The 22625-nt window shown below is 34.7% G+C and overlaps 2 protein-coding genes across 2 annotated transcripts; one reads left to right on the top strand and one right to left on the bottom strand.

Annotated features, from left to right (window-relative positions):
• Positions 1 to 1950: 1950 nt before the first annotated feature.
• Positions 1951 to 4233, top strand: LOC125060928. Its single transcript, XM_047666043.1, has 3 exons — positions 1951 to 2001; positions 2566 to 2985; positions 3063 to 4233. Exons 2-3 carry the CDS (start codon positions 2653 to 2655, stop codon positions 3438 to 3440), a joined length of 711 nt encoding a protein of 236 aa, XP_047521999.1. The 5' UTR covers positions 1951 to 2001; positions 2566 to 2652; the 3' UTR covers positions 3441 to 4233.
• A 5675-nt stretch (positions 4234 to 9908) lies between these two features.
• Positions 9909 to 22488, bottom strand: LOC125060822 (macoilin-1-like). Its single transcript, XM_047665922.1, has 14 exons — positions 22196 to 22488; positions 21531 to 21672; positions 21136 to 21262; positions 18924 to 19084; positions 17374 to 17484; positions 15974 to 16102; positions 15072 to 15186; positions 14238 to 14351; positions 13438 to 13652; positions 12963 to 13135; positions 12147 to 12236; positions 11671 to 11809; positions 10981 to 11185; positions 9909 to 10346 (listed from the first exon to the last, which is right to left on the bottom strand). Exons 1-14 carry the CDS (start codon positions 22273 to 22275, stop codon positions 10162 to 10164), a joined length of 1986 nt encoding a protein of 661 aa, XP_047521878.1. The 5' UTR covers positions 22276 to 22488; the 3' UTR covers positions 9909 to 10161.
• Between the last annotated feature and the right edge of the window lie 137 nt (positions 22489 to 22625).

Raw genomic sequence — 22625 nt, 5'->3', positions numbered from 1 at the left:
CCAGTACAATATAATAACACTTATTTAAGTTACATAAAAAACTTAATTCTAATACATGAATCAAACTTAATCTAATACGTCACTTGACCCGTTTTAGGTAGTCAGCGTGTCCTGTGACACATAGGCCTCCTCCAGCTGTTTCTATTATTTTCTGATATTAGCTCTTCTTGTCCAAGTTGTGCCTTCTATTCTCTTTATATCGTCTGCGCATCTCTTGCTCTGTCTTCCTCTTTTCCTTTTTCCATCGCGTGGTTGCCATTCAGTAATTATTTTTGTCCATTTCAACCTGCTATCTCTTGTCATGTGCCCGGTCTAGCATATCAATCGTAATCACATAGACCCAACTCGAACCAACGTCTCATCACCACAATGTTCCACTGCATACTCATCAGAACTACCCTGCGTTCCCTGAACGGACTGTCCAAAGTCAAGATGGCGTCTGGATGGCGGCTCTGATTGGTGGTTACAATATTCGTACTTTTATTCTTTTAATAATGATTCTTAATTATGAAACAATTAAATAATAACAAAACAAATTAAATTATGATTCTTAAAATAAATAAAAGGATCTCAATTATTAGCCAAAGCAACAATAAAAATGATCGGTCAATTATTTCGAACATTTCCTGATAATCGGAGCATTCCCTGACAAAATATATATTTTAAATATATACAAGTTTATCAATTACATTACATTAACTAGTTCTTTAATATACCTTTTGAATATAGACTACAGTTGACGCTAAAAGCGTGGTAATAGCGTTTACACAAGTAGCTGTTTAAATACATCAGAGTTGTTGTTTCTTCGCAAACAACCAACGCGAAACTTGTGCATAAATGTATGAGGATTTTCGAAATCTCTGAAATACGGATAATTTACGTAATATAACACGTTAGGTACTTGTGAATGAATAAAACAAATCGATATTTTGATTTCAGAACGCATTAATTTGGTAAATATTGTTTGTTTTATAAAATTAATAATAATTTTATTTTACATAAACGATTCGTAGAACATTTTTGAACGATGATAAAGGCGGGATATAAATTGGTATTTTTATAAAATTGCTTCTCAAAAGTGTAGGTACGAGCCAGATCCGTTATTTTGTCTGAGGAGTGTAATGGAATAAATTTACGAATAAAACAAATCAAAAAGTCAGGGTTTTTTATTTTAAGATAATTACCATTCTTGGGCAAACAATGGCTGAGGCTAGAAAATATACAAATATATAAAATACTAAATAAAGTACTAGAATTAAGTTGGGATAAATATATTGTGTGGAGTTGAAAACAATAGAATTTGTGTGTAAACAAAAAATTAAAAGGCCGGCAATGAACTAGCGAAACTTCTGGCACTGCGAGTGTCCATGGGCTATCACATGCGGTATCACTTAATATCAGGTGAGCCTCTTACCCGTTAGAATCCTGTTTTCTGACACAAGTGTATGGGTTCGCTATACAGGTTTTTCTATTTCTCTAGTTCAGTCATTCATCGTTCATATAGACAGAAGAACGTGACCGGAAGCTGAAGCAAGGTAGTTATTAAATTGTAAAACCTTATTTACCCATGCAAACAAATTGAGGTAAAACTAGTCGATAAATTGCAAATTCTTTCACAATTAAACTCAAAGTTCAAAACGGCAACGTAGCGCATTGGCGTGCTAGTTCGCGGTTCGGGGAGATTAAACGGATACCTACAACCTGGACATACAGTTTTCTCCCTTGTGGTACCTCCGAATTGAAGATCGGCAATCAGTCTCCAAAATTTCTCATTATTCATAACCTACCTAAACAGTTGTTCTATGAACTTGGCCCACCTCTCTCCAGTAAGGTTTTATCAATGCTGATGAATGCATCATGCAGCTCGTGTCCCCAGTCCCACCAGGGACAAGCAAGTGTTTGACTTTGGCAGATGATAGTACCACTCATCAGACATAAGACAGTTATTTTTATTGATTTTCTCAATTTGTGACAGTTGACACTTGACAGTTAGTTTAGTTGTTAAGCCCCATCCACACGCTTGACAAACAATGGCAAACAGCCAACAGCAAACAGCAAACACGGACGTGTGGATGGGTGTTTGTCGTTGTTTGCCTGTTTGTGTTTGTGTTGGGCAGTGTTCGGCATCGGTGTCGGTTTTAGTTGCCAGATCAAAGGATGTTTGGCAAACAGTTTGCTACGTATCCACACGTTTGGCAGCGATCAGTATGCGCGCGAGCTTGCGGGAGGCGGACGTATTTACTTGCTACACTTTTTCAATTAAAGCCCAAATAATAAAGTCTAAAGCAGTACCTTGTACGATTTCTATGTATTTTAATCATCCACCATCGTCTTTGCTTTCTTCTTTTTTTTCTTTCTCTTGCTTTAATTTATAATAAAAAGATGTCAACCCGAACGTAATAGCTGCCACAAGCTCGTCGTCCGCCATGTTTGCCGATTCGGAATGTTATGAACGTTCGCCAAGCATGTGGATGGCTGTTTGTGTTGGGTGATTGTGGTTGGTGTTTGGGACTTCGTTTGCTGTTTGCGGTGTTTGTGACAAACAGCCAGCGTGTGGATGCCCCATTACAAATTGAAATAAAAATAAAAATAACGAAAGGAGCGAAAATGTTTTATTAATTTAAAAGAAGTAGATAAGTCTGCGATAGCACAATGCGTTGGAGTGAAAAAACTACCCAGGACTTCGTAAGAATGTATTTAAAAAATGAGTGTTTGTGGAATACCAATCATGCCGATTATAAATTAAAACAACGTAGGGAAAAAGCCTACGCCTCTCTGTCTGAAGAATTCAATGCATACACAAAAATTTATTTATCGACAACAGAAATTAAGATAAAAATCAAGAATCTAAGATCTACATACATGCAGGAAGTAAATAAAGTCTTACAGAAATCGAGTCCAGAATACATTTATAAACCTTCGCTGGTCTGGTTTGATGAGATGGATCGATGTTTAAAACATACTTACGTGAAACGTAATTCAAGCGTGAGTAGCTTGAACAATTTTTTTCAATTTTCAAATCGTAGTAGGAATAACTTTTAAAATAAACTTTTTATTTTTAGATACAACAAGCTCAGGAAGTGGATTCTTCAAGTCAGATCTGGGTTAACCAAGTACAAGAAAATCTGAAAGAGGAAATAGACCCAGATCCTTTAATACCAGACACTGATAATTATTGTGACTCTCCTAGACCAGAGGATTCTAACAGAGAAGAATCAGAAACATCCAATCCGCCTAAGAAAACCAAAAAGAAAAAATACAAACATACTAAATCAATTTCAGAAAGTCAAACTGACTGCACAAAAGAGGATGAGTTTGATATTTTTGGTAAATATATTGCAACACAACTAAGAACTATTGACTTGCACAAAGCTCTAAGATTGCAGCTAGAAATACATAGTTTAGTTAATGAGGCAAGGGTATCTGATATAAATGACTAGTCAGATAATTTAGAATTAACTGGATTAATATTTAACAATGGTAAAATAAGCTATGGGATTATAGCCTTTTTACTGAAAATCTAGTTAGATCTGTAAAGAAGATATCTCTTGTAGGCTGAATGGTGAAAAGCACTCTGGAATTAAATTATCTTATTGCCATGTAGTGCAATTTTAAAAATGAATTTAAGAAAATTATTGTTTTCTGTTATAATTAAAATTCTATATTTAAGATAAATGATAATCAAAATCTCTTTAGTGTGAGGCATCCCACAGTGGGGTTTGTTATTTTAAGGACAATTTTTATAATTACACAAAATATAACTACTGGCTAGAATATTTTTTAATGTTACATTTTTAGTACATTTTATCTTTTCTTCCCTGATTTCTTAAATACTAGAAGACCATGCTTATACTGAAATGTTATTTATGATTAACAATATGTGCCAATTAGTACTTAAATTGAAATGTTCCGAATAACTTGGAAGAATGTAGCTTAATTTAACTATGAACTTATTTGGCAGCTGTTCTGTGCCTGATTTATGCTTACATTAGTAGCACATATTTTAATTTTCAATAAGTGCATGATTTAATTACAAATAATGATTATATTGACTAATTATATGTTTTCAATATGTTTCAACTTTGTTGTATAGATAAATTCTTTTTTGATTTGGTTGTTTGTACAAGAAATATTCTGGAAATGAAGATTTATAGATTTCAGTTTTTATTAAGCTAATTTAGTTTTTTCAGTTTTGTAAAATGTGTTGGCTCAGTAAATAAAACAAAATATGCAGGTCTGATTTTTTATTGCTGTTACATACAACAAACATACCGCTTACTTCACAGTGAAGATCTAATCACTATGTATTCCTTTTTCCGCGCTCAGGTCAATTCATGAAAAAATATAGTGTCTATGCTGGCTTCGATTCCGCTTTCGAAACAAACTTAAAAACTAATTTAAGTACTTAAAATAAAATCAAAATGATTGTTTTGGGAGGGCAGTGCACTGATGTAAAAAATATTTCTAAACTTATATTAAAGCCAATTTATGACACAATCTGTCGTTATATGTAATTGGCGAGAGTCAAGACTAGAGCAGAAGTCACAATTTCTCGGGGCTACTTTAGAGTATAGGGGGCATACAATAGTCTGTTTAACTTATTAAAGAACTTAACATAAGAAGTTAATCTTTGCCAATTTACTGCAGTCTACCAAACACCTTATTTATACATATTGTGGACAATTCATACAATACAAAAATAAATTCGGCCTTTTATAGAATTTTTATATTATACATTCAAAGTTAAGAATTCAGCGAACATGGCTTTATATAAATCCTGTTACTAGCTTAACCGACTAGTAACCGCATGAGTTATACATTAGTTAAAAACAACATCATTAAAATTTATGAACAAATACAATTTGGAAGATGCTAAACAAATACTAATTTCCTAAAACTCACAACACAGACACAAGTCTACTTTATAAATGCAAAACACAACTGGAAGATAATTTTGGAAGCTTAAACTATGACTTGGGGTTCAGGTAGACTTCTGGAGTATTTTACATATATATGGCCACAGTAAACCTTATTCATAAAGACTACTTTAACTCATCTATCTCTTTCTATCATTAGGTACAGACAATTTGACAGAAAGAGACAAAGATATGGTTAGGATTTTGTAACGCTATTCGATTTTGTGAATATGATGGATAGTATTATGGTGGATTTCTACTACAATCTCAATCTTCAATGAAGTTCTTGCGAAGTTTGTAAGTGCCATAGAAACACAAAGTTCCAAATACATACATTCACTGCAGTCAATAATAAATGAAACAAAAATGCAGAAAACCAATTTTTAGTCTTAAAACAGTATTCATTTATATTGGATGCAACTAAAAATAGTATTCAATGTTAGAACATTATAATCCTACATTTGAAGTAGTTCACAGTTTTACAAATATTATATTTGTTTATTTATTTAAATAATATAATTGTAAAATTGTGTGTTAAAATCCGACAAAAATGTAATTTACTTAAATTTGTGTTAAGAATTCACCAATACTTTTTTTTAAATTCACATACAATTAAAAGACACTGCTTTAAGACATTAGGCTTGACACATTTTGTCAAAAAACTAAAATTGTGTCGACATTAAAACTACGCAATTGGCAAAAATATAACTTAAACAACCAATCGAAACTTAAAAACTAAACGTTCGAGTCATGTGTAAAATTTTCAAGGCGTCATGAAATATCAGGTACTTTTAATTTTAAAAACGCCACTAGATGGCGCTATAACAATCCGTTACACACCAGAGTCCTGACAAATCAAAAATCAAATAATCCCCAAAAATATTTACCTTGATTAATAAAAAAAACTCTGTCATGCTGTGCTAATACTTAAATTTAGCGTAGCGTCCCATCAAGATAAATTTTTAAATTTAAAAGAAATATATATGTATTCTTAATTACTTTCAATTTAGTCTTTATTTCTTGATTTTAAGGTGCATTTTACAATGTAGACATATGTTGCAGTACCCGGCCATTATAAGTAGCATCGTGCGTGAAAGAGATACTCGGCTAGCTTCGGCTTCGTATAGCGCCGTCTCTGTCTCCTAATAGCTACCGGACTGTTAGTGTTCATGTGACAGAGATGACGCTCTACAAAGCGAGTATCTCTTTCTAAAGCACGATGCGACATATAAATGGCCTGGTACTGTATACAAGTAGACATTTCTGTAAAATGAACCTTAAGTTAAAGAAATAAAGGCCACTGAAGATTCAGGGCAATTACCATTTATCTATTACTATCGTTTAATGTATATAAATATAGAGCAATATTTGTTTTTCCAATGAACTCAATGGAACGAACAGGACAAATTTTAAGTCAGCTGGCAACACTGAGTAAATTTAATAATCAAGCCCATTAAACAACGTATGTAGATTTCTTCTAAGGATCTAGGTTTACAAAAATGCCTATCAAAAATTTATATTATCTTGAAGGAGAAGCTCGTTTTAACGATTCGGTTACGAACGCGTACGTACGTACGTGCTGACGGTTTAGCATCTCAAACCTAGATAAGTAAATGTACAACGAGAGATACAATTAAAATACAAATTTAAAACAATTGAAAATCGATTTGCAGACGAAAAACAATTTTTGAAGTTATACTTCTTTAGGCGCGTTATGAAAAATTGATGAGAGTGAAATTTTACGATGCGCGCGCACCGTGACACAAAACTATCAGCGTGCGCGAGCGAGATGGGAATAAGACAATCTTCAAGTAAAAAGAAATAGAATATGCGTGAAGTTAGCTATGCCAAGAATTTTGAATGAACATTTACCTTTTAAACAAGTAAAGGAGTTTTTATTATTTTTTCAAAGAAATTTAGCAATGCTTTTTCACAGAGACCTATTGTTACTTAGTTAAAAGGTTATGAGGTTATGAAACATACGTAGTTATTAAATTGAATGAATAATATAATAAAATAATTATTATTAGTAATTTTAATTAATAATTTAATAATATACTAAATATGAAATATTATTAAATTATTAACCTTAAATATTTGTTATTAATTATTTAATATTTAAAAAAAATAAAGAAAGCCAAAGAAGTATAACTTCTTACGCGCGATAAGTACACGCACCCTTTTTTAATCTAATGTAAAATCTCTTTTCTCTCGGGTTTTAAAGCAAATTTGTGCCGATCTAGTTTCCATTGCTAGGTTTTATCCGCTAAGCCGTCAGCTACCAGCTTCAGTTACGTCTATAAACGTCAACGAACACAAAACAATCTCAAATATGAAAATTTCATACTCTAAAGAGTTAAACAAATTTGTACTATACTATGACTTATACGAAACATTGCTCGCTGCCTTCTATTTGTGATGTTTATGTCGCAGCCAACTAGCTTAATCAGCCGTTCAATCAACAGCCTCTTAACTAAACATCGCCGTTTAACTAGCGGCCTGAAAGTTATACAGCCAGTTGATCTAACAGCTAGACAAATGACTTGGATCGATGACGTTTCATTACTTGCCTAGACTGTTAATTGAAATTTAGTGCCACTGTCATTATGGCGTCTGCAAACCACAACTTTGATGGTGTTTCCCAAAGTTTCATGAAAAACAGCTAGTACAATAATAATGTGAATTTGACTTAAGCAATTTAATTTTAAAAGAAATATTTTTTTATGTCATATGTTTCATCTTTTCTATGTCTGCCAAATAATGACTCTATCGTACGAATGCTACGGCTGTAAATCTTTCAGGCCGCTAGTTAAACGGCGCTATTTAGTTAAAAGGCTAGGCTATTAATTAACTAAAAGTCATCTATAAAGTACCAGTTAGCCAGATTTCGCGTTGACGTGATATGACCGTTCGACCAATCACAATCATACGCACGTGTTTATAAATGTACATTCTATCAATTTAGCGTTAAAAAATTGGCAGAAAAAGGAAAAACAGCATCAGTTAAAACAGTGTAAGAAGACTTGACGTAAGATTTAGTTTGAGGAAATGAAATAGAAATGGAAAGAGTTAAATGAAATATCGCTATGTTGAAATGATTGCTTTCAGGAAGAGAAAAAGCATGAAATAATGAAGAGTATCTAGTTGTTGAATGAACATTGGAGCGTTTCGTTTAATTGTGATTAGTCAAAAAATATGACGTCACCAAATGATACACCAACAATAATTGAATTACATTTAAACTGTAAAGAAACGAGATATTGGCGCATTCATCTTTTTTATAATTCAAATTGTCTCTCAAATCTCTAAATGTATATCTCAAAAACAACTAAACCGATTACGATACTTGGACAATTCCCAGTTGGAATATACTACATACATATAAATTATGTCGAATATAGATTCCGAGAATGTTAGACAAACACACATGAAACATAGCAAATAGAAGTCAACGAGTGCTTGACTGACGCTACGCCGCTTAACACACAAATCAGATCATTTTGTACTATCACATTCGAAGCGAATGAAAGGACTGAATAAAAAAAGGTGACTAGCGCACATTAATACGTACATGTACTTAAATTTAATGCCAGATATTCGGACCATATCTGAAACCAGCTCTGTTATTATGAATTAAAGTATTCGAATTAGCCCATAATCTCATAGGTGAAAATATGATGGATATAAATAAAACAGAAAACCTCAGCGATGTATGGAAGTGAAAAAAATTGAGATCAATGAACCCATACAAGTTTCTGAGGCGGTCGAAGCTCGAACGGGTCGCATCGAAGCCAAGGAACTTCAAATAAAAAGTATTTTTAAAATTAGAAAAGTGTTCGATATTCAAAATTATAAAATAAACACGTCATTCAGGTTCGATATTCAAATTTCATTAGGTGTTCAAAAATTTGAAATTCAATTTTCCGTAAAGTTTCAAATATAGAATGAGTAATTCGGGTTCCAAATTCAAATCTACGGATCCGACCTTGACATTGACACATTGATGTAATGTAACATTTATGACAGTTTTAGAAAGAATAATTGTCAACGGTTAATAGACAAAACAACTCTTTGAAAAGATTCTGTATTTATTTTTAACTTCCTTGTCCACAAATTTTTTAACGACTTAATTGCGAATAAATATGAGTTATTAAGACTTTTGAATTCTTTACCTAATTTATTCTCAAAATGGGAAATCTTAAAAAATACATTTTAAAAGAATTTCTTCTTGGCTTCGGTGTCTAACCCTTTAAACGTCAATTCTGAGCAACTTTCAATAGTTTTATCAATTTAAGAAGATCTATTATATGTAATTAAACTGATATAACTATATGATTAAAATTAATCATTGGAATCACATTCACAAAAATATGTTCAAGCCAATCCAATGACCAATTCCATATTAAAGGTCATTTAGCAAGATTTAATTTTACATGTCTGTCTGTTTTTACACGCAATAAAAATCTTATTTAAGACAAATTTTTAAAAAGACCTGTCAAAATATATGGCGACGCCTGCATCTAAAAATTACAAAAAAATATTGCTTTTTACGAAATTTCAATGAACTCACCAAAATTAATACACTTAGCAACAAATTTGTATGAATATTTTGAACTTCCATAGTCTTTGGAGCCAAACAAAAGCAGGAACGTAGTTAGACGAACGAAAAGAATTACTGAAGTAGACTATACAAGGGTGCGTTTGAGCTGTCAAAATCGTTTTGGCGTATAGGAATACCCGTATTGTACCTCGATATAAGAGTGTTTTCAGATACGAGCGATATTTTGCTTTGAGATGAGAGCAAGCTTTGAGGTACGAGGGACCGCACACTTCACAATAAACTAAGGACATTATCACAATTATTTTTATAACCATGGGTCCGAAGATGATGTCTATTGAATTAAAGCGTGAAATAATTTTCTTATTCAAAAACAAATGAGGTAGTGTTTTGGGTGCTGGAACAGATTAATGGCATTTCATTTCATTAATGGAATTGAGATACGATGTTACGGAACGAATTAAACTCGAGGTACCACCACCACCACTTGGACGAATCTAGTTTAAAGAGCTGTCAATCCCTTTTTTTCTATACGAAGTTTGACACTTGACACATGACATTGTGTCTTGAGATGCGACTTTTAGTACCTTAAAGATCGGTGCTAAGACATTTATGGATCAAAATTATCAACAGAAATGTATGAAAAGTTATTGCGCATAAAAACAAACACAGAAATATGTCTGACATTTAAGCATCGGAGCATAATTGTTTGGGCGTGTACACACAGGCGTTGGGGTCCAACGGTGACCCGTCCGAGAGCCGCAACTTCGAAACTGACCCGGCTGACACTGGTGTGACGAACTCCGTGGGCATCACTGCCAACATTTGGGCTTTCAGCTCCTCTATCTCTTTCTCTTGTCGCGATATGTGACCTGAAAGAGAATTTGGGGCGATGTAAATGTTTGATACTTGCCATATAGGAAATAGCTAGAAGGTCGCTAGAGTGCTAAATTACGTATTTTTTTTTGACAATTACGTCATTATAGTTCGTAGTAAACAGGATAGTTCCAATACGCTATATATATAACACTTAAAAAAAAGAAACTCGAGTAATTTTTTGAAACACAAGATTATAGCAGAAAAGCAAAATGAGCTACATGAAAAACCGACTAACAGAAATATCAAATATAATCTGTGTCTATATGAACGTCAATAAAGAAATACATATTAATTATGCTAAATTCTTCTAATTTTACATTTACTGCCAGTTCTCAAATCAAAGTCGTAGAACGGAAGAGAAGAACTGGCAATAAACTCTGCGCCACTCTTTTTTTTGCCCATGCCCACGCATGATGCCAATTATGGTTAACAACCAATTTTTATAATATTGTAATGAATGTCGACGCTTCGGTGGACGGAGAAATCAATCATCAAGAGTGATCAATTTGTGTTCCGTTACATTTGTAATTGTGTTTGTATTAAATTTATTTAAATAAATAAATTACCAGCAAAAAGAACGTAAATAAATCAGTAGGTTTTGAGTTGATCGCGATCAGACCCACTCACCTTCCTGTATGTGCATATGCCTCTTGGCGTCACCCAGGGCGGACAAGAGGTCCAACTTGACCCGGGTCTCGGCAGACAGAGACCTCTCCAGATGTGCCGCCCTCTCCTGTAAGGCCTGCCACGCACTAGCGGCGTTTGCGTTCGTTCGCGAGCACGCGCTCGCGTTCGCTTCGGCTTCCTCTTGACGCACTTCTAGTGTTCGGACCTTAGTAAAAAAATAATTTGTTTCTGAACATTATTAAAGTTTTACATTTACTGTCAGTACTGAAATCAAGAGACTTAAGCGGGCAAGAAGAAGGTCCGGCACTCTCTTTAATCTCCAAGTTTTATTTCATCTTCAAACGCTTAGCCATTTTAGGATGAAAAGTTCAAGGAATTCCAAAGTGTGATAGATTAGGTTAGGTTATAATAGAACACGATGTAATTTGTTTTATTACAATGGCAACACCACGCAATATCATAGACATCTTACAGGTTGTAAAATGTCAATGTGTCAATTGTCAGTAGTGCGTAGGTCGTGAAGTGCTTCAGTTGCTTTCAGATCGGCGCCTGCGCCGGACGTGCGCACTGACTGTGTTTAAATATTAAGTAATAATGTCGGACGACGGTAGTGACACCAATTTTGTAATTATTAATCGCGGAGAATCTGCGACATATATGTGTATATATGCGACGATATTTTCTACCAACCTGTTCAGTGGCGAGGGCCAAATCCCTCTGAAGTCGGTCGGCCCTCTCTCTCGCCCTCTGCAGCTCACGCCGTAGAGACGCAGTCTCCGCTTCTTGTGAGCTTAGTCGAGATTTACACCACTCGTCGTCGCATTCGCCACTGCAATATTTCATTCAAGTATTGGTCCTTCGAGCCGGAAATTTATTTTAAAACGCGTATAATTCGTTATTTCATACACACAAACATACAATTTATTCTTAACCTACATAGTAATAATAATAATAAAAAAAATCTGTGAACCTTAATATTAATTTTATTCATTACCTTACCTTACCTTTCACTCATTAACTACTTGGTTGGTAGTTAATGAGTCTATGGCATACACAAAGTATGTTTAAAAAAATATTTTTTGTGACACAATTATTGTACCTATTTGTGTTTGCCTGTAAGGGTGTATAATTATTTTTTATTGTTTAACGCTAAACGTAGAGTTTACCTCGAGTGTTTGCAATGAGTCTGTGCGCGTCGTTCTTCGCTGAGTCGTCGCTCCTGCGCCGCTCGTTCGTTGTTACGCCACGTTGACATTCTGAAATGTATTTTATCTAAATTAGAATTAGATTTTAATTTATGCCGGTAAAATTCTGACCTAAGTGTGTCAAGTATAATTTTGGATGTTTTATGAATTATAGTACCAGCCAAGGCTGCACATTTTGGTCACTCAGATTTTCTTAGTTTTACAAGCGTAGCCATTACCTAATCGTAAGAGTTACGCTCCGAGAGTAAAGCCAGATGCGGGCACTCTCTTTAGAATTATAAACATAGCGCAGGATTATTTTATATTTTTTCATATAGAAAATAAAATCCTCTATTATTTAAAGCACCCAGGTGAGGGAGCGTTCAAGTATTACGTCACGCAATTTTTAGAGATCATTGACTCTCCCCCTGTAACGCACCGTAACGTTTTTCAGTACTCAAGTATAGAAAAACGTTTCGTGACCACCTAGTGACTCTTGATGTAAAGTACTGGATAGTCTAAAATAATATTAACAATCCCCGCCTTGCATCGTAACGTTTTACAAAAGGACCCCCCCCCTCCAAAGTTCGTTACGTAATACTTGAAAGCTCCCAAAGGACTGACACAGTTCTTGGATATCTGCGGACCCTAGCCACAGATACCCAGGCCGAAGCTCATTAAGGATAAATAATTTGTATTAAAAAAGCTATATTTAACAAGACTAGCCATTATGATTGCTAAACTTCTAGCGGTATAAGATTTACGTTCATGCTGAAAAAGGACAAAGTTTAAACTAACTTGTGCTGCAGCGCCGCATGCGCATGTTTAAGCTGCGTGTGCTCAGTCCGTCTCTGCCGTTCGTTGGCTGCGGCCGCGGTTAACGCTCTCCGCGCTTCCGCTTCGCTGGAGCGCGCCGCTGACAGCTCCGCTTTCACGCGCTTCAACTCTTCTGTGTGTTCGCGGGTTAGTCGCTGGAAAAAAGAGATCAAAATGTTTTATGTTTAATCAAAATATCATTAATTCTTATTTAAAAGAACCAGAACTGGCAATACACTCTAGTGAAATCGTAAATTTTTGAATCTTTAGAAAATATAGATTAATTTGACTTAATCACATTATCTACATCTATGTGTGAGTGTTGAGTACACACAGCCAATCTGGATTTAAGAAAAATAAAATTAATTCTTGATCAAAAATATAACTTAACTTTAAAATGTTTTTTTTTTAGGTTCTATAATAGACATGTAGAATTTTACAAAAAAAAAATACTCACATCTTCTTTGTCCCGTCTCTCCTTTTCTTTTTCTCTTTCTCTGTGCTCCCTCTCCTTCTCCTTTTCCCTGATTTCTCTATTCTCCCTTTCTCGTTCCCGTTCTCTGTTCTCTCGTTCTTTATCTTTATTACTACTACTATCTCTAATAGTTTTCCCACATTCTTTTGTATTTATTTCTAATTCTTTATCTTTTACTATGTTATTTTGTTCTTTTGCTGAAAAAAATAAACACATAATAATTTATTAATTTCAACAATAATAGACAAAGAGGAATTGCAATTCATCGAAAGTTTTGGTATTTGAAACTATTAAATTCTTATAAATCATTAGTTCTAATAAACACAAAATTTGTATTTAATACAATATCATAATTACCAAGAGAAACAGTAAGTCTTGGAGAAAAAAGAAAATTTGGTTCTTATACATTAGATATAACATATAATATTATATTGATTAACTCTTAATGTTTTAAAAGTATATATCTTTATACATATACAGAAAACATTCATACATACAGCAAGTGTTGCCAGAAAAATGTCCAACCAAAAATTTTAAATATTTTTTTTAAAATGTTTTTGAGCAAGCCATTTTTAAAAAGCTATAAAAACTGTCGGAAATTAGTAAGTTATTAGCAGCATTAATTTTGTAAAGAAGCCTATTTTACTTATGAATAAAGAATTCTAGAGAATGAATGAAGAATTCTAAAGAATGAATTCGGCGCAATATTTTTGAGTTTATTATAGAAAAAATAAAAATCTTTCCCCTTAAGTATTAGCTATTGAATGATAATGTATACTTACAGTGTTCTGTACTCTTATGACTATCAATGCTATCCTTATCTCTATTTTTGTGTTTCTTCTTCTCTTCTCTGGAGTAAGCCTCTTTCTTTTCACTCTTTTTCGAATTTGTACCACCTGCGAAAATGTAACGGGAATATTAAAAATGGTTTACACAACATTATAATACGAACGAAATCATTAAAAAGTCTGGTTCTGGGTGGACTTTGAAAGGTCTGAAAAGGTCCTTGCAAAAAGGATTAAGAATGCCTTCGTCTGTCGAACCTTGTAGTTTAATTTCGTCGGAGAATGTTTATGATTCGAATATATGTGTAGTTTTAAATTGACAATTAACATGAAAAAATAACGTTTCTTTACATTTCACAGGCATGGTATAAGTATAGGTGCGACGCCATCTTGGATAGAGAATCTTGGCGGCATCATGAAATTATGGATCTAAATTTTTTAAAGCTTACTTACAGAATTAAACATAACAATTTATACGGGTTCTATACTCACTAAGAAATAATAATCCCAGAAATGTATTTTAATCTTGTCAAATAGCTCATTAGTTAGTACTGAACTTTATAATTACTATTGAATAGAAAACATGGCGATTAAGGGATAGAGCTAATATCCTCTAATCTATATACAAAATAAGATATAATAATAGCTAAAAATAATACTTGTATTTAACTATCACTATCAAAAATTATTTGAACGTCAATATTAAATTTACATTTACTACCAATTAACAAATTAAGAGATATATTTTGTTATATTTAGTAGCACAAAATTAGTACTATTCTAATTCATTATTTAAATACTGATAAATGTTAATTTAGAATTCTTTTTTACCTTTCGGCTCTTGCCTGTCGTCTGGGGGCGCACCGGGCCCCTTCGCGCATCCATTGGTGTGCGTGTGTACACCGTTGAGACCTTGCTTGTCTTTGTGCGCTGTTGGCTTCTCTATCTGTTAATAAAGTCATTGGTCAACAGCTTTAAATATTTAAAAAGTTTAATTTAACAATAAATACTGTGTTACAATAAATAATCGTCTGGTTGAAATGGACAAAAATAATTACAGAATGGCAACCACGCGATGGAAAAAGGAATAGAGGGAGACAGAGCAAGAGATGGCCAGACGATATAAAGAGAATAGGAGGCACGACTTGGACAACAAGAGCTAACATCGGAAAAGAGCCTATGTGTCACAAGACACGCTGATTACCAAAACGGGTGTTTATATACTTACTCAGCAATAAAGACTTAATAATAATAATAATAATAAATTTTCATAAATATAGGAAAAAATGGAAATGAATTTTTTTAAATATTCTATCTGCAGCAAAAAAATTTCTGTATTTGCAAATATTGGTTGTTTGTAAAGTAGGTTTACGATCGAGATGTTTACGTGATAACGTCTTATTGGTGATATAAGTTTTTGGGAAGTAAGGAATTAATGAAGATAACAATTTTTTCAAATTTTAAATTACATCTATCGTTTTATTCACACTTTTGATGATAAATTTCTGGTGTAAAATGACAAGTTTACTTATTCGACTATGATATACATTTTTCTTCATACATTCACGGAATGACTGGCAGCGCTCGAGATGAGAAGGGAGATCGGTCCGTCTCTCTCTCGTTATACCTGCGATCGCGCTCGTGAGGTTTTGGTGTGACACAAGTTTCTGAACATGTCACCCGACTAAAACGATTTTAAAGACGTTATCACGTCAAAAAAAATTCAAACTTACTGGATCGCTATGACAAACGCCGTTCTCTTTAAACCGCTTCTTGACCGACCCGTTCATGTGTCTCGTTTCTGGACTGGACACGAACTCTGGACCGTTCACATTACGGTCTTCTTTACTTCCCTGTTGATTCTAGATGAATGAAGGGTTGAATACTAAGTAATTGGAACTAGCCATTATTTTATAAGCATGTTGTAGTATAGGAAGGTTTCTTTTTCGCTGAAAAGGGGCCATCCATAAAGTACGTCACACGTTAATGGGGAGGGAGGGTATCACCGAAGTGTGACATCGTGTGACAAGGGGCATGGGGGGGTCAATACTTTTGTGACGTCACATGTTAAAATTTTAAATACTAAAACCATTGATATACAAAAAACCCAAGATGCAGTCTCGAATAAAAGTAACGCTCGAAAGTGTCCCGAAACACTATTTCTGTCTCTTTCTATAAGTTACAAGCATATATTATTGCAAAATCAACCTTATACGAATTGTTTAAAGTTGTTATTACAACGATTATTTTTAAATACATACATAAATTTTAAAAACGTGTGACGTCACATCAAGAGGGGGGGGGGGGGGGGGTTATAAAAATGTGAGGGGTTCAAAAGTCCTAAAATTCGTGTGACGTACTTTATGGATGGCCCCAAAGAGACAAGAAGGCAGAGCTTATTACCGACTATGACACCAGTGCCAAGTCGATACTACTCTTTGGCCCCGACTACAGGACGTGAGGACCTCCGGACACGACCCCAGGATCGAATTCGAGCATCACTTCTTGTCTACCACACGACCACGAATTCGACTGCGCACAGCGAGTAGAGACCATGTCATCTAACGCTGTAGCCCCCACGGCTGTTAGCTCGCCCCAGTATCGCCCTGTATCAGCAATGTGCTAAAAAATAAACCACCACCAGAGGGGTCACCACCACGGGACCAAGCACACACCTTGCATGGGAGTGTTCCAAGTCCATGAAACTCATTGGTGCAGGTGGTGGAGTCGCACGTTCAAGCCACTAGGAACTCTTTATAGAACATGGAGCAAACGGGCAGGAGGCCACCTGGTGTTAAGTGATGCAGCCCATGGACACTCTCTCTCTCTTCTGTGAGTGTGTATGTCACTGAACTTCTCTCAAACGACTGGACCGATTTTGATGAAATTTATTGTGTGTGTTCAAGGGGATCTGGGAATGGTTTAGATTCACAAATCAGCCCGCCAGATGGCGCTGCAGTCGGTACTTTCATACTTTGCTTTACTAATTGCTTGAAATATCATGCAGGACAACGTCTGTCGGGTCCACTAGTTAATATATAAAATAATAATGTTAATTAATATTATAGTCATAAAAAATCATTTTGATGTTAATTTATCGAGAAAGGCTTAACGGAACTAATTATACACTCACCTGTTCTAGCGCACTCTCCGGGAGTGCGTCCCTAAGTAATTGGAAGTAAAACTCGTTTGCAGCACGTACTTGCCGCTGCCGCCGTAGCCGGAATCTCTGATTGATATATGCCTGAAAGAAAGTATTCAGTCATACCGACTCGGAAATCGATACCAGGCAGAAAGAAACAGACAGCGAATAGAACTCCTTCACAAAATCTTGAATCAGACTATTAATTCATAAGTTTATATATTTGTGGCGAACAATAATACCACTCCACTTTTCCGCTATGTTACGACACGGGCGCAGTGGGTGGAGAAAGTGCGAAATTAACCATCAAACGTGGAAGCTGTACGCGCCAATACGATTTACCCATCTTTTAATCAATTCATTGTTTTCTTCTCTTATTTGCTTTCATCTCATTTCGTTTTTAACGTCGTTTCTTCTGTGCTAATTTCAATAGAAGTGTTTAAAAGCTTAAGAGGTTATTGAAGTTATACTACTTTTGGCGTTTTAGGGAAAAATTATGAGAGTATTTTTTTACGATGCGCGCGGACACAGTCACACAAAACCGACACTCGCACACCGTCACAAAAAACCGACACTCTCATCAAACGTCGGTAAAAAGTCTGGGCCGCTAGTTGGCGGTGGTTCTGTTTTATCGACAAGTTGCATTATCTCATGTCTGTCATGGCGTAGTTTTTCAGAGTCGCGTTTATTTAAACCAAAATAATGATTTCCATACGAGAAAACCCATTCCAATGTGATAAAAAACATAGTGTTTATTGTAAAATATCATGATAAGTACATATTATATCGTTTTGAATGGAAGTGACCATTAAAATGGACAAGAAAAATGCTCGAAGAAAATTATTCCGCCAAAGAAGTATAACTTCTAATGCGTGTACAGAAGTACACACACGTTTTTTTTCTTCCCTTATTTGCTTTCATATCATTTCGTTTTTAACTTTGTTTCTTCTGTGCTAATTTCAATGTTTTTTTACCTCCTAACCTAGCGTAGATTTTTTTTATAATATGGTCCTCGCCTCACGCACACCTATATATTTTTGGCAACCCTATCTAAATATTCAAACAAACCAGCCATTGACCAATAACGCCATACTAATAATTAGTGTTTAAAATGTAAATGAGAAAATCTTCTGCATCAATATGTTTCGCTTGGATTAATGTCTCCTATTTATTTATTGAAATAAATAAGTGTTATTAATCTATAAGATCTTTTAAACTTTTTAAATACAAATACAAAAAAAACACTACCAGATTTTGATAATTATACTATTATTAAACTCAAACTCAAAATATCTTTATTCATATAGGTAAACAAGTACACTTATGAACGTCAAAATAGAAGTTAAATTAATTGTAAATTTACATTTTCTACCAGTTCGCAAGTCAAAGCGTAGAGCAGGTAAGAACTGGCAAGAAACTTTCCGCTACTCTTATAATCATTAATATGATATATAAAAGTATGTTTTTCCAAATATCCGATACTATAATATTAATCAATCAGCATATTTAATTTCAGTTAAGACATTATTAGTTAAAAATACCTTAATTCCAAACCCGAAGGTCATAGCAGGATAACCAATACAATGTGCAGCGAGCGGCCGACACACTTCAGGAAGACTCGTTTTATTTTTTAAACTGCTTTCTGTGTATATCACGAGACAGCATAATGCTACAGTTTGTACACACAGCCCTCTTTCGCCGACTAAAAATAAAATAATAATTAGCAAGCAAAACCAGGCTCGACCCAATGAGTGCCCAAATTGTTTTGAAATATATAAATTTTGAAAAGAACATTGACAAAAGAGATCATTTTATTATGAATAAATGTTAAAGAAAGCTGCCTGCAATCACATTGAATCAGTAGACCGGCCAAGCATTGCTGTGGCTAAGGTTTTTGTTATATAACATAGTGGTAAACTATTTAAGGGAAACGGTAGGAGAACACCAGACATGGGGACCGCCATGCTTTATTGGTGGTGATGCCATATATAATATTCATTATATCTCTTAGGCGTATTTATTGTGGGTGGGTTCGTGGGTCGGTTTGTAGGTTGGGGGTTTGTGCTTATACCACTATTGGGAGAGCGTGACGTAGCAGGTTTTCTTGCACTTAGAGACGAACGCTGTGTTTTTCTGGCTAGAATTTCTTTATATACCTCGCAACATTTATAATTCGCAGGGTGAGGGCCGAGACATAGGGCACATTTTGGGGTACTGCAGTCCACTTTAAGCTGTCTACACACCGAAGCCGCCGCGCCGGCCCGCCGGCACGCACCCGGCGGGCACGGCCGGCGGCCTTGGTTTTAACGATGTTCCGGCGGCTTGCGCCCGCGCGATCTACCTCGAGGCACGCCCCTCTCCGCTCTTCACCACCGGTTGCCCACCGTTTTTTAAGAAATAGTGACGTGTCAGTGATTTTTATCGACTAAACATTATGGAATCCGTTAATGAAGTGGAGAGAAAAATAAAAAAAATTAACAAGTCACTAGCAAGCACTTGGCAATCACTAATTATTGTGTACACTGCATGTCGCGACTGTCGTGCCGCCGGGAAAATTGTCAGGCTCGCAACTTCTAAAGCCGCCGGGTTCACCTGGTGTGTAGACAGCTTTAGGACAATCTTTGGTTAAGTGTGATTCTGCGCATTTGAGGCATCGACCTGGTCTCAAGCAGTAGTTTTTGGTGTGACCATACTGCTGGCATCTTTGACACTGAACTATAGTGGTCCTCTTTTTCGGGTCTTCTATAGTAACAATTTGGTGGAAAATATGTCTGATTTCCTTGGCTGCTTTATATGCTGAGGTTGCAGGTTTAAAAAGAAAGTTGAGGTAGGTTTTTTGTCAGGCCCAAATCTGGCATTGATAATCTCTCCAACTACTATGTTTCCCGTTTTCTCAAATTCAGCTTTTATAACATGAAGTGGAGTAGTGTGGTGCAAGTTTCTTACTACCAGTCTGTAATTTCTGTCTTCTTTTCGGTTGAATGTATGACCAATGAGACCCTTCTCTCTTACAGCTGTAATAAGTTTTTTGTAAACATCTATGTCTTCACTAATAATTCCTATTTGTGTTTTGGTTACTATCTTAAACTTGAATGTGGTTCTTTCAGTTGCAGATTCAAGAAATTCTGTCAGTTTATTGACATCTTGGACTCCATATAGTATGATTGGAGGTGGATTGCTGGGCTTCTTTCCTTTAGTTTGAGTAGGTTCTTCAACGAGAGTTAGACCATCGAACATATTCGAAGTAGCTACACCTTCGGGGGACTGATTTGAGAGTTTCCTTTTTTTATTCGGCTTTCTATTTACTGGAGCCGTTTGCCATTCAGACAAGTTGGTATCGCAGGCTACTTCTTGAGAGCTTTGTGGTTCCTTCTCCTCATTTCTGGTAGGCAGTAAACTCCCAACCGATACGCTTCTCTGTCTTATAAACAGGCTTGGATGGAAGGCTTGTTGTACATATTTCTTACTTTGACCAGTAGCATTCACTGTCACGGGGCCTGGGTACCCACCCTCATGGAGTCTTCGGTAGCCAATTTCACACTTTCAGCTACCTCCATTCTGCATTTTGATGAGTTAAACACGAAAAACCACACACACAAACTGGTTAATATTCATTTTGATTTGCCAGCTATATAGTATGTAAATGATTATGTTATTTGATGAAAACTTTGTCTATATTAAAAACGTATATAGTTATAATATAAAACTGTCTAAACAACATTAAATATCTTAAATAATTGTAATCATACTAACCTGCGCTCCATACATATTGAATCCATACATAAGTACCAGCTACAAAATATAAATACTGCATTGGTATCACGAAAAAAAATATCATATCTGATATCAGAACCATGCATAGGAATATAATAGTGCATACCTGAAACAAAATGATTAATATATTATTATAAGATTGTGGTTTCGGTAATCTCAAGTTGAAAAAAAATTGCCCAATGTTAAGGCAGTAGAACTTACAAGTGTGTAGTTCGACTTTCTTTTTATATACTAATATCCATTTACTTAGAAAAGATCTGTCAATGATTAATTTTATATAAAATATTAATAAATATACTTTGAATGATACTACCAAAACACATTATTATTTTATTTGAAAAACATAAAGAGTTAAAATAAAACCTAGTACTTACAAGGCCCTGAAATTTAAATGAGTCGTACAAAGCCACGATCAATATCCAAAATAGATACAGAAACTCAAATCTAAATTCCACGATGTAGTCGACCACAACAATAAATGCCCATGCCATTATGAACTTTACATATGATACAGAACTGTAAAAAGAATAAATTATTTAAAAAGTTATATTTTATTATAAACAACATACCCATAAATAAGTATTTTTTAATTTATCTTAGATACTGAAAGGATACTCTTTCATTAAATTAAAAAACATCAACATTATCATATAAATCTATGGTTTGTACAGTATTTAAAAATTATTGTTATATATTCTACATATTCAATGCAAAATAAATAATCAAAATGTTGTTTTACTACAAATAAGACTAAAATACTTAGTACAGAAATAGAATAACATTGTAAAAGTCTCCAGTGAATTGAATAAGTAGAAAGGAAAGGTTCCCACGTTTTTGTTTGATCTTTTTTATTTTTTGTCATCATACAAGTAAGAACATGAGCGCCGCGACCACCAGATGGTTTCAACAACCCACACATTTTTAAACCTCCTGCATGATGCTATGGTTTACTTTATGAAATGACAATATTATTCAAGATACAAATATATATTTAAAAAGCTGTTACACTCCATAAACCTGAAAAAACCCAAACACTTACTTTCCATACATTCCTTCGGGTATTTTTGTGCGCTTTATTGGGCGCCGCATTTTGCCAGATTCGGCATTTCGTCTCTTCATATTTTTTCCTCCACTGTGTTAATCACAAATACTGGCTCCGGTTAAACAACACTTATTTAAAATTAAACATTTAAATTACAATGTTTTCTGTGGTTCTTTTTGTTGTCAATAAGCCTACGGTATTTACGAGGGAGTTGAAATAAAATTCGGCAAGCTCTTTTTTTGCGTTCACAAAATAATAATGTTGCTATTTAAGGACTCACAAAAACATTGTCAGCCGCCAAATGATAGCCTAGTACAGAGTAAATAATAAATGTAACCCATAGAGTTAACATAATGATTTTAGTATTTATGCTAAAATCTATTTTAATAGGTGGTTTGAAAATGATGAATCTTGCAGTAACTTAAAC

This window comes from Pieris napi, chromosome 22, assembly GCF_905475465.1.
Source record: "Pieris napi chromosome 22, ilPieNapi1.2, whole genome shotgun sequence".
Lineage (NCBI taxonomy): Eukaryota > Metazoa > Arthropoda > Insecta > Lepidoptera > Pieridae > Pieris > Pieris napi.
Note: the sequence above shows the minus strand (reverse complement) of the source record. Positions and strands in the feature narration are given on the sequence as shown.